The sequence below is a fragment of the Dreissena polymorpha genome, chromosome 4 (assembly GCF_020536995.1).
Source record: "Dreissena polymorpha isolate Duluth1 chromosome 4, UMN_Dpol_1.0, whole genome shotgun sequence".
NCBI classification, from domain to species: Eukaryota; Metazoa; Mollusca; class Bivalvia; order Myida; family Dreissenidae; genus Dreissena; species Dreissena polymorpha.
This window is the reverse complement of record NC_068358.1, coordinates 67,413,658-67,425,990: the sequence shown is the minus strand read 5'-3', so window position 1 is coordinate 67,425,990 and position 12,333 is coordinate 67,413,658. Positions and strand designations below refer to the sequence as shown.

The following is a 12,333-nucleotide window of genomic DNA, read 5'->3' as shown; positions in this document are numbered from 1 at the left end:
CCAAGGAACTAAGCAGGTAGTGTCAACAAGATTAAACAATAAACTTATACATACTACTGAAAACATCTCTGACTTAACAAAACACAATCATTTTCAAGCTAAGCCAAGAAAATATATTTAAAAAAATCAATATTCTGAGCAAGATTCAGGATTGTTGGGAAAAAATGTGAGTGAGTGTTGAAATGGTTTCACATAAGGAAAACTGCTGCACCTCATGGCTGCCATGTTGTTTTTTATGGACAGGAACCCTATCAGGTGACTTCTTTTTTTTATAAGCATTTTATAATTTGACCCACTGACAAAGTTTTTTACCCCACAAGACCTCAGTTCAAACTCTTTAAATATATCAATGGGACAAATGTTCTCAGCAATTATCATGATTAATCAGCGGTAAATGTGGCCTCTAGTATTCACAAGCTTTTAATTTTTGTTTTAATTGGTGACCTAGTTTTCGACCCCACATGACCCAGTTTCGAACTTGGTTGAGATATAATTTGGACAAAATGTTCTTACCAAATTTCATGACAATTAGGCAATAAATGTGGCCTTTTCACAAACTTGTTTTATTTAAATGAGTTACCTTGTTTTTGACGCCAGACGACCTAGTTCATACTTGGCAGATATATCATTGGGACAAATGATCTGACTTAGTTACATGGAGATTGGGCAATAAATGTGGACTCTAGATATTTCATGAGTTTTTTGTTTAATTTGAATTTGTGACCTAGTTTTTGACCCAGTATTACACAATTTAACTGCCGCAGCTTATTGAAATGTACCCAATATACTTGAAAGAAGCGATGCTACCTTGATGATGCCAATGTACTCAATATACTTGAAAGAAGCGGTGCTACCTTGATGATGCCAATGTACTCAATATACTTGAAAGAAGCTGTGCTACCTTGATGATGCCAATGTACTCAATATACTTGAAATAAGTGGTGGTACCCTGCTGATGCCGATGTACCCAATATACTTGAAATAAGTGGTGGTACCTTGATGATGCTGATGTACCCAATATACTTGAAATAAGTGGTGATACCTTGATGATGCTGATGTACCCAATATACTTGAAATAAGTGGTGGTACCCTGATGATGCTGATGTACCCAATATACTTGAAATAAGTGGTGGTACCTTGATGATGCTGATGTACCCAATATACTTGAAATAAGTGGTGGTACCCTGATGATGCTGATGTACCCAATATACTTGAAAGAAGTGGTGGTACCTTGATGATGCTGATGTACCCAATATACTTGAAATAAGTGGTGGTACCCTGATGATGCTGATGTACCCAATATACTTGAAAGAAGTGGTGGTACCTTGATGATGCTGATGTACCCAATATACTTGAAAGAAGCGATGCTACCTTGATGATGCCAATGTACTCAATATACTTGAAAGAAGCTGTGCTACCTTGATGATGCCAATGTACTCAATATACTTGAAATAAGTGGTGGTACCCTGCTGATGCCGATGTACCCAATATACTTGAAAGAAGCGATGCTACCTTGATGATGCTGATGTACCCAATATACTTGAAAGAAGCGATGCTACCTTGATGATGCCAATGTACTCAATATACTTGAAAGAAGCGATGCTACCTTGATGATGCCAATGTACTCAATATACTTGAAAGAAGCGATGCTACCTTGATGATGCCAATGTACTCAATATACTTGAAAGAAGCGATGCTACCTTGATGATGCCAATGTACTCAATATACTTGAAAGAAGCGATGCTACCTTGATGATGCTGATGTACTCAATATACTTGAAAGAAGCGATGCTACCTTGATGATGCCAATGTACTCAATATACTTGAAAGAAGCGATGCTACCTTGATGATGCTGATGTACCCAATATACTTGAAATAAGTGGTGGTACCTTGATGATGCCTTTCTGGAAGTCATCATTGAGCCTCTGACTCCTCCATGGTTTGTACTGCTCCTCAGCTGAGATCACAGACAGGACAATGTTCGGGTTTCTCATACCCCAGTACTTGGACATGAAGTCGGTCACGTCCTGCATGTTTGTGTCGCTACCAACACACATGTAGTGCTTCTTAGGCTGCAAATACACAGGGCAACTATAGCTCTTTCAACACGTTTAAGGGCAAAATATTTGAGAATGTTTGGATCACTATAAATAAAAGTGTCAAGCACATCTTCATATAATTGTGACATATTTCAAGTTTCAATTAAATCTCTTGTGAAATATGGAAGAAGATTGCTCCAAAATTAAGTTTCATGTGGAGCCACAAACCGAAAAACCAACACATTATAACCCCATCCTAAAGAAGTATAAACATTTAAATCTGAACTACAGTTTATTGACACTCATCCTCTCCTTTCTTTTGCTTGCAACACCATGCTTATGTAAGACAACCAAACAATATCCCTTATTTTACAACAAGAACAATGAAAAAGTATGCAACTGACAAGCTTGTACTTATAAGATATTCAGATATAAACCCTACACAAATCAGCTATGCATTTTTACCACTATGGAAAATCAACTTAAATTTAAGACTATTCTTAACAAATTTAAGTTTGAAAGGCTCCTATTCTTAACAGATTTAAGTTTGAAAGGCTCCAATTCCTACCCTAAAATACTGATGTGTAGCAAACAGCATAAAACCTGAACAGCCTGTGTGTTACTCACATACTGTTCTGGTTTTATGATGGTTGCATGCAGTCATTTCCACTTTGCTTCTGAGTGGGCAAGGGTTAAGTTTTGCCTCTGTACTCACTTCATAAGGCAGCTCATTGGACTCCTTGTCAAAGCGTATATTGCCACACTGCAAGGGTGCGTGCTCATAGATTGCGCTATCCTGCGTGTTCACAGAGAAGTGAGAATGCACGGTTGTCTGGTTTTCATCTACCTCCCTTATAAATTGATCCAAATCAAAGCCCTGTTGTTCATTCTCATCAGCTGGATTCAGCGCTATCAAATATTGGACTCAAACAATAAAACAATGAAATGAACATGGTATATGGTAGAACAATGACGCAAACATCAAATTGATGTTGAAGTTTTGCAAGTTTGACAGATGAAAGTGACTGCTAAACATGAATTTACAAAACATTTATTGTTTGTTGGGAGGTTTCATTGCACGCCAATTCTTACGATATTTTAGTCATATCATAGCGGTCAGTTAACAAACTAGGTTTTGTCCTGGGTTAACTGGTTTACGAGTTCTAAGTGCAAAACGTATGCCATTAACTTATAACTGCCCTACTTAAATCAGCTTTGTAGAAGAATGGATAAGAAAGGATTTCATGACCAATATCCCTAAAAGTTAAGCTTGGCTTGTTATCAAACCTGCAATACTCAGATGTGTAGTCCAGCCCTCTAACAGACAAGCCAGCCTGCTGGTTTAAAAATTTTCAGAGAATCACAATATAAATGTAAGCTTAATTATTTAAGAAAACATGAGATTGCTACGGTGTATTTGACAGATGGCAGTGACTAATGAACATATATTTGCAAGCTTTACCATAGATTTATAAATTTAATTAACCATATCCCTTTAGATGAAAAGTGAAAATGGCTATATGCAAACATCATAAAACTAGAACAGACTGCTGGCAACTCGCAGTCTGTTCAGGTTATATGCTGTTTGCTTCTTTTCAGTATCTTAGGGTTGGAAATTAAGACTTAAAAGAGACCAAAAAGCGTCAATTAGCGTATCTAAGTGGTAAAGGGTTAAGGAAACATACTTTTTTGTATTTCCTACTTACGTATGACTTCCATGAAGTTGTCAATGAGAGGCTGCTGCTCCAGTTCAAACTTGACAAAGGTCTCGTCCTGTCTCTCTAACACCTGCTCCTGGTTCGGCACCAGTGAGATATCTGACATGGCAAACTGCATGGATGGTTCCCACTCCTCTCGTCCCTCTGGCACTGCTGTTGACGGGGCGGCACTACTCTCACTATTTTTTGGCGTGCGTTTGGACAATGGCATTTGAATACTTTGTGCAGGGCTCACAGAAAATCTTCCAGTCTTTATCGATTTGGAGCTATTTATTGGCTGAGAAGAGTGGAACCCAAGGGGATTTATAACAGTGCGTCCTATCTGGTGAAAGCCATCATCTTTGGGGTTAACATTGAAAAGTCCTCCACATACAGACTGACTCATCGAGGAGGTGGGTGAATTCTTAGGTGAATTCCTATCTATTGTGGTATCCAGGCGAATGAATCGCCTGCGTCCCTGTGCTGTCATTGAGAGTGAAGGGGAATTTTTGGCACCTGCCACAGAGGTTGCATATTCTTGACAAACAGAACCTGCTAGACTTGCATCTTTTTCAGGAGACTCCTTCTCTGAAATAAAGATATCAAGGTCGTGATTGAGGACAAGTCCAAGGGGTGGACAATTCTGTCCACGGATTTTGAAAAACATTTTGAACATAACAAGGTGACAAACTTCCTGAAACAGACTAACAAATAAACACCTAATTGAACTTTACAAGACTTATTTTTAGAGACCTATCTTTATAAATTCACAAACTGTCAGAGAGTGCAAATTTAATAGTATTTATTATTAAGATGAATTCCATAATGCTATTTATTTTGTTTCCTGATTTCTGTAAGCCATTCTGGCAAACTTTTCAGTTTTGCTCATTATTTTTACTTTTGCACCACTTTTACAATGATCAACTAACAAGACTTAATCATACCATTGGATATTATTAAACGGTGAAAAACTCTAATAACTATAGTTACACAATGCACAATTGTTCAAATAAGCTCATTGTCTTTTCATTCATAACAATTTTTAAACAAGTGACAGCTAATCAATGATTATGCATGCATGTATATATAATTATTAAATAAACATTACCTATGGCAAACCTCATACTGATATACATGTTGTTATATACCTGGTATAGTGGCCATATGTAGGCTTTCTCTCTCTGACTCCTCCGTCACAGATTCAGATCTGGCCCCAATCAAGGCTATATCCTCCTGTAAGGGCTTGTAATATTGTTATATGGGCTCACTAATTAAGTCTTGTTTGACAATACTTACTGTATCATTCTTTATGACATTTAATATATTTTGTGATGTTACTATTTTTTCAAAGTGACTACAACGAAGATTTCCATATATCTTAAAATTAATTACCGTAATAACACATCACAAATCAAAGTTTAACAAACTATTTCATGAAAAAATATACTGTGTTTTGCCTTCATGCAATAGGGTGTATTATTTAAACCTCCCGGTACACTACTGCACATACATAGACATTAAAATTCAAATAATAATTAGTTATTACAATGTATGTACTCAATGATACAAGCATTGTATACACACCTGCTTTTCCTCAGACATTGCTGCTGGCTAAAGTTTGGCAATTTGTCCAAGGTGCCAAAAGCAGATATCAATATATGTTTATTATAAAGAAGACACTGCAACAAAGACATGGATATTAGGAATGTATACACATGTATAATGCCTTAAGCAAAAATATTAACTTTTTTAGGCAGATTTAACTTTTGGCCGGTTCAATATGCTTCCAAATCAAGAGGCCCGCGATATGTTGTGACTGCAGCCAACACAATCGGGAGAACAAATATTATTAAGTTTTTGTTAAGTAAACAAAATGATAAAAAGAAATGTGTCTCCCACTGATGGCACTGCCAAAATTTGAAGTACAAAAATTAACAATGGGCTATAACTCTCAAAATAGTCGAGCAAGCAAAAGTTATGGTTCTAGTGTACTGCACATCCTAAATTAGATGTACCTACATCTGAAATACAAATTGATACCTTTCAAGAAGTGCTAACAAAAAAATTATAAACTAGAAAATTGTTGCAGACACTTGTGCTCCCACTACGAAAATCTGAACCAAACAATGGAGCAAAAGTTGACACTGGCTGGTTTATATGTTTGTAAAGTTTAAGCCCCCTAGAAGTCATTATTTTTGAGTGATGTGCAACTAAAATTTAACAAGAGCCCTTAAGTTCTCTTGGTTTTGATGGCATAATATACTTTTCTATCAGACATGTGATACACACAATGACCACAAAAACATTTGAGATGTTGAATGTCTGTAGTAGTTTTATATGTAACTTTAAAATGAAAAATTATACATTTCAACAAGAAAGGTGACCATACCAAGAAACTAGGTTTTAAACTGTTTACCCATTAATCAAGTTGAATTTAATGAACTTTACAAGTAATGTCTGAAAATCATGCTACCTAAAGTGGGGCTAAACACAAAATTACAGCAGAATAAACGCCAATAAACCAGAGCACATATCATTAAGACTAATAAAATGTTATCTTTCATGTGTTCATTTATAAAGATCATCTCCAATATACATGATATGAACAAACAATCAACATTTATGGAACGAAATCTCCGTAATATTGGTACATTGTCCTCAGGCACGAAGACTCCTTGGTACGAAGTCCGCATACTCGGAAGCTCCCATAGCGATGCTTTAAGTCCATCACAAGTTGATGACTCTTAGTTTAACGGTATATGCGCCGCAATCATAGTGACACGATCGTGAAACAACATTAAAATAAGCAATTACTTACCTTGAAAATATTTTTTTAACAATTTCAGTAATTCATTAATATTGTACGCAACAAAGATTTTGGCAGACTCTTAAGGAAGAACACTTTGATATCATCAGCCTCTTGAAAGATGAAAACACAGTGTTACTTCCCTTGACATGAATCAAACACTCTGGATCAGCAGACGATTAATTGCATAAATCAATCTTAAGAGGTAGATTTAAAGCCACACACTTTGCCTCTGATCTTTAAATGAAATACATGTTAATCAATGCATATAGATGCAATTTGAAATTGTGCAAAATTGTCATTAAATCTATAGCCTAGTTAGCAAGTAATTTATTATTTTTTAAACGCACGGACTCTAGATTACGTCAATATACACTCCGTGTTAAACGGTACCACTTTTAAAACCGAAAGTAGGATTTCTATATAGGTATACGTCCTTTTCGACAAACGCGATTATTTTTAAGCGTTAAAGCGCAAAAAAAGACGGATTTCTACCTTGTAACCACCATATATATTCCCATTTGCATAGATAAAATTAAATATATACCTAGTTAGCACGTAATTTATTATTTTTCAATCGGTACCGCTTTTAAAACCGAAAGTATGATTGCTAAACGTATACGTCCATTTCGACAAACGCGATTATTTTTTATGTTTTAAAGCACAAAAAATATGGATTTCTACCGTGTAACCACTAGATATATTCTAATTGGCATAGATAAAATATGTTTCTTATTTATACTTAAATTTACTATTCCAAATAAGTTGCGTGGCTTTAAACTAAAAATGAATATTGCCATGAGTTATCACATTTGAAAATGATGAGATTGAAAAGCGTTATAAACTAAAAACAATCAAATAATATGCATTGTTTAGGTCGTTTTCTATAAATTTATGACAATACGTGTACCGTTTAGATAAAGTATAAAATGAATAATAAAGCATATACACGTTTGGATGGCCGAGTGGTACCATCGTTAGACTTTTATTCCAAATGAAACTGGTTTGAGTCCCGATGGGAAAAACTATTTTCCCCTTTCTTTCTTCACTTCTATTTTTATTATCACACTTGAGCTTGATATTCCAGATATTTAATTTACCGGTTAGTAATTAAAGGGATCTTTTCACGCTTTGGTAAATTGACAAAATTGAAAAAAGTTGTTTCAGATTCGTAAGTTTTCGTTTTAGTTATGATATTTGTGAGGAAACAGTATTACTGAACATTAACCATGCTCTTATATAGCCATTATATGCATCTTTTGACGATTTTAAAACCTAAAAATTATAAAGCGTTGCAACGCGAAACGATTGAATAATTTGGAGAGTTCTGTTTTTGTCGTTAAATTTTGTGAAACTACGAAGATTGCTTATATAAGGTATAAAATACGTCTCGAATGTGACACGGCGGAATAGCTCAGTAGGCTAAAGCGTTTTTACTTCAGGACTCTGGCAGGACTCCAGGGGTCACTGGTTCGAAACCTACTCCGGGCAATGTTCTTTTCCTTTTTTTAATTTTTTCTTGATTTTTTTACTGGAGCTTTTACGATCCAATGTTTACATTTATCAATATAAAGCATTTAATGAATAAGTTAAAAAAAATGCCAAAAATCTGTGAAAAGGCCCCTTTAAATACATTCACTGATACAAATGGAAATGTGAATGAAAAGTCGCTTTAATACGACCTAACTGTTGTCACAAGATATAGTGTCATGTATTACGTGATCTTTGAAACATGATACAGAATTGTTATGATCTTTTCTGTTCTGTACTGTTTGAAGCGATATAGTGATTGTAACAAAATCAGATTGTTTTAATACATTACAGACTTATTCTTTTAAATTAAAATTAGTTTTCATCTAGCATGGTAATTGTGGAATAAGATACACACAAAAATCTTAATGGGTTGCATCAAGTTGTAGCTCCGTTTGATTTATACGCTACTAGTTAGATTTTACGTTTCAACTAAAAAGCTTTTTCAAAACCCATTTCGACATTGCAAGACAAACGTATGCGCTTGATGTAAAGTTGTTACAATAGTAGAATAAAGCTGGGGTCACCGCATTGGAACGGTCAATGCTAAGCACTGGGTGTAAACCGGTTTTAGCGTGACGGGCGCTTGAGTCACATATAAAGTGAAGGGCGCTTTAGTCAGCTGCCAATAGGTCTCTGTATGATATCCATGATGATTTATCGGATCTAAAGAACAGTAAATAAATCAAGCTTTCAAACTCATCCGTTTGCGCGAGTCAAAACATGAGTTCTGTCTGTGTTTCGATTGAAACATGCTATTGAATAGGCCTTTTTAATTGTTCGAACTAAATTAAATAATAACAATTAAATGATGGTTATCAATGCTGTGATGATATCTGTTTACTATAAACGCAAGAAGTCAAACAATTAAAATGTGTTTGCAAAGCGGTGACCGCAGTTTAATTAGTTTGTGTGTGTATAAGTTGTGTTCTTTTGTGTTTTGTTCAATACGGTTTGGAATTGGTTCCATAATTGTCATATATAAGAACCTCATATTAAAATAAGGCATTTCTTATGTTGCAGCTGATGTGACGCTTTGTGTATGTTTGTAGCTTTAATATTATCAACATTAAAACAGTAATTATTACGTATTTTTTTATAGTGACATATTAAATGAACAAAAATGTATGAGAATATTATGAGTACAAATGTATGTTGTGCTTATTTCGAGACAAAAAATAGCTTATTGTCACGTTTGGTAGAGAACAAAATGCATTCCAAAATCATTGTCTGTTTTAATGAGACTGCGGTGTCTTTTCATCCGTCTTCAACGCCGTAGACTCACTATTCGCATGTTCGCCGAGCACGTGCCTCAGTTGACTGTACTCGTGCTGGGTGTCGAAGTACAGCTTGATATCGTCCTTGCCCAACCCGCTACGCCGCAGCGACTGGCGCACTCGGGGCTCCCTCCATTTGTCATAGTCCGGTGAATTGTCACCCACATCCGGTCCTGGATTGAATATAGGAATACTAAGACACTTGGATGAATTGTCCAGACCCGAAGAAACAATATTCCGTTTTTCCCAGATTGTCATATAGTCTTTACGGACAATGGTAATGTATTTATTTAAAATCACATTGACAAACCATTTATGTTGTTAAAGTAATACAGACACAGTGAATTTTTTTCATAAGTGAATTCACATATATTATTAAACTACAAGCAATCAGATATCCCTGGATTATAGAACATAATTAATAAGTTCATTAGATATACATCCGTAAAAAAATGCAACATTTCGACCACGAGAACAACTTAAATAATAATTTTCACTTATACAATATAGACAATAAGATTAACTATGTTATAATCATCACTAAACAAGGACGCGTCAAACAATCACGCTTACCATATCTTGATTGATTGGGTACCATAGGTCTTATGAATCTGTCAATTTCACTTCGTTCCCCGAAATGTATGTGTGGTTTCTTCGTTAGAGGAGTGACTGACTTTAGTACACCATAGCTTCCCTTTTCAGTATGAACTTTGTGCAGCTGGAAACAGATCGGGACCGGGACGTCATAAACCGTCTCGTAAAATATTTCTCCATTTAACGTGAATTCCAATGTAAGACGACTCGACCGCACCACTTGGCTGACAACGTAACACTTTCGGGATCGAATTCCGGTATATGCTACAAAGGAAATACGCGAATTGATATAGAAGCGGCACAATTGTCCACATATGTTTATAATAATTATAATAATGTAAAATGGTGTACATATGCTAATAATAATAAAAAATAATAACCATAATAATAACCATAATACATGTAATAATAATAATAATAAGAAGAAGAAGAAGAAGAAGATCATAAGAAGAAGAAGAAGAAGAAGAAGAAGAAGAAGAAGAAGAAGAAGAAGAAGAAATATTGAATGTAAAGCTCTGAAAATGTCATAAAGACAAACGCATGCTGTGATATACTTCCAGTTAATGTGTCGATAACTTGAAAAAGGTGTTTTTTGCAACAAAAGAACTGGCCTTATAGTCAAGGCCAGTGAAAGCAAATTATATCATATTCCTCACCAAAATTATCCAAACTCAATAAAGTGCCTTTCTTGGCCCATGTTGGAAATTTGGTGCAGTGTGCAGATGAAGTAGCTGACGACTTAAGTGAGAGAACGTCTTGTGTCTCCGCCGTAATAATGACTGCCCTCGGTGATTTCCGTGCTCGGAATTCCTTCCGGAGAGTCCCGAAAGATGACGTAGACGTCTTGGTTAATAATCTGACAGCGCCTGCCTTGGGTCGACCTAAGAGGAAAATGTTTTGCATCGTTTAAGTTAAACTCGTGCTAAACAACGTTATTATACAAAGCTTATTTACACAAACAGTATATTTAAAGCAAATATATTTTTAGTAATTTGTTTTCATATCCATTATTGAATGAATCCAATTATTAATTATGTCATGTACAAATTATCTGAATAAATACTGTTCAAACCAAAGCATGTAGGTTTTCCCTTTTTACCATCATTCCTCATAGCTCCATGCAGCGAGTTGTTTACTTATCTGACGACGGGCATGTCTTAATTTCATTATTATTGCCCCACTTACCAGCCGCAAAGAAATCCTCGACAGCGCCGGCAAAATATCCTACGACCTTATTGTGCAGGACGACGTCGAATACGTTCTTTTCTTCCAAGATCACCACAGCGCCGGGGTGGCATGGGTACTCTGCTGGATTCAAACCCGGGATTGCCAGCCACTTTGGACTTTCACCTACTGAAATACATTACATGGTATAGTTAACGTGTACTTAAAACGACTGAAAAGTTCTCGCTTAATATCAGCAACGGTGCATGAATGGTATTTTTATATATGAAGTGTGACGCCACAAATTTTACAAACTAAGCTTTCACTGAAAAAAAATTGATACCCTACCCGATAGCTTTGTGTTAAATACCTTATTATTGCTGGGTATTTACGTAAATTTTGATGTCAAAGTATAGATGTGTTGAGCATTTATGTTGAACTTCGGTGTCAAAGTAAGACCATGAGCGTTCTTTGTGGAACATATCGCCTCTTATATCAGAAGATAAACATTTGAGCCATTTTGCCCACAATCGTAGAGTGACCGTCTTAATGAAAATGAATAGGAATATACAATATTTTATCCAATATGACCGTTTTTAATTATACATAAGAAATTGTCACACTGTTGCTTATAATGTAGATGACCGTTATAATAGTTCATGACACGCGCATTGAATGGCGGCAAAAAGTATTTGAAGAACATTTTATAGCTGACAATACATGATTAGTTTTAGTTGAGTGAATTCTGAAGTTTTAAATTTGTTTATTATAGAGGGTAAAACACAAGCCGGTCTCACCACCTCTAAATCCGTCTATATAACGAATACTCAAAAACAAAGGTGACTCACTAAGCGTCGTCTTCCAGCGGTTGGCAATGCAGGCGTCCACGAAGGCCTGCCCAAATTGGCGCCATACGTCCTCTAGGCGCACCCATTCCACAGGCACCATGGCGGGCAGCGGAGTGACGTCAGTCTGATCATCGTCAACGTACTCTACACGCTTGAGTTTGTCGTCGTAGAATTCCTTGCGCCCGTCTATACAATTTCTCATTTCATATGTGTGCTAACGTTACTCATCGAACGGACACTGGCTACTTTCTTCGCCACATAGCAACGGCAAATACTCTTTGTCAAGTATTGTGACGTACTGAACCATGACGTCATTTACATAACGTCACACAGTTTTTTTAGGATTTATCAATGCAAGTTTCTTTTTATATCGTATATT

At 35.9% G+C, this 12,333-nt stretch overlaps 2 protein-coding genes across 13 annotated transcripts in view; both read right to left on the bottom strand.

Annotated features, from left to right (window-relative positions):
- Window positions 1-6,694, bottom strand: part of LOC127879099 (transient receptor potential cation channel subfamily M member 2-like) — a 79,021-nt gene extending 72,327 nt beyond the window's left edge. For 10 of the 11 annotated variants that reach the window (XM_052425730.1, XM_052425738.1, XM_052425739.1 and 7 more), the window contains exons 1-6: window positions 6,554-6,694; window positions 5,320-5,414; window positions 4,884-4,968; window positions 3,745-4,323; window positions 2,754-2,947; window positions 1,889-2,071 (exon numbers count right to left, since the gene is read on the bottom strand). In XM_052425730.1, coding sequence (XP_052281690.1) covers window positions 1,889-2,071; window positions 2,754-2,947; window positions 3,745-4,323; window positions 4,884-4,968; window positions 5,320-5,337 — 1,059 coding nt within the window. In that variant the 5' untranslated portion in view covers window positions 5,338-5,414; window positions 6,554-6,694. The remainder of the gene's footprint in view (window positions 1-1,888; window positions 2,072-2,753; window positions 2,948-3,744; window positions 4,324-4,883; window positions 4,969-5,319; window positions 5,415-6,553) is intronic. The other variant, XM_052425741.1, reaches the window with a different exon arrangement.
- Window positions 6,695-9,149: 2,455 nt separating this feature from the next.
- On the bottom strand, window positions 9,150-12,274 carry LOC127879109 (uncharacterized). Of its 2 annotated transcripts, none has more exons than XM_052425780.1 (5): window positions 11,955-12,274; window positions 11,128-11,292; window positions 10,599-10,823; window positions 9,922-10,206; window positions 9,150-9,521 (listed from the first exon to the last, which is right to left on the bottom strand). In XM_052425780.1, exons 1-5 carry the CDS (start codon window positions 12,154-12,156, stop codon window positions 9,307-9,309), a joined length of 1,092 nt encoding a protein of 363 aa, XP_052281740.1. In that variant the 5' UTR covers window positions 12,157-12,274; the 3' UTR covers window positions 9,150-9,306. The 2 variants fall into 2 exon arrangements, with proteins under 2 accessions (XP_052281740.1, XP_052281739.1); XM_052425779.1 differs by having other exon boundaries at window positions 11,128-11,295; window positions 11,955-12,271.
- Window positions 12,275-12,333: the final 59 nt, after the last annotated feature.

Coding starts and splice junctions, on each gene's coding strand:
- LOC127879109 (XM_052425779.1), bottom strand. CDS start 12,156: ATGAGAAATTGTATAGACGGGCGCAAGGAATTCTACGACGACAAACTC. Junction 11,296..11,954: donor CCGCTGGAAGACGACGCTTA/GTGAGTCACCTT, acceptor AATGTATTTCAG/TAGGTGAAAGTCCAAAGTGG. Junction 10,824..11,127: donor CGAGGATTTCTTTGCGGCTG/GTAAGTGGGGCA, acceptor TTTTCCTCTTAG/GTCGACCCAAGGCAGGCGCT.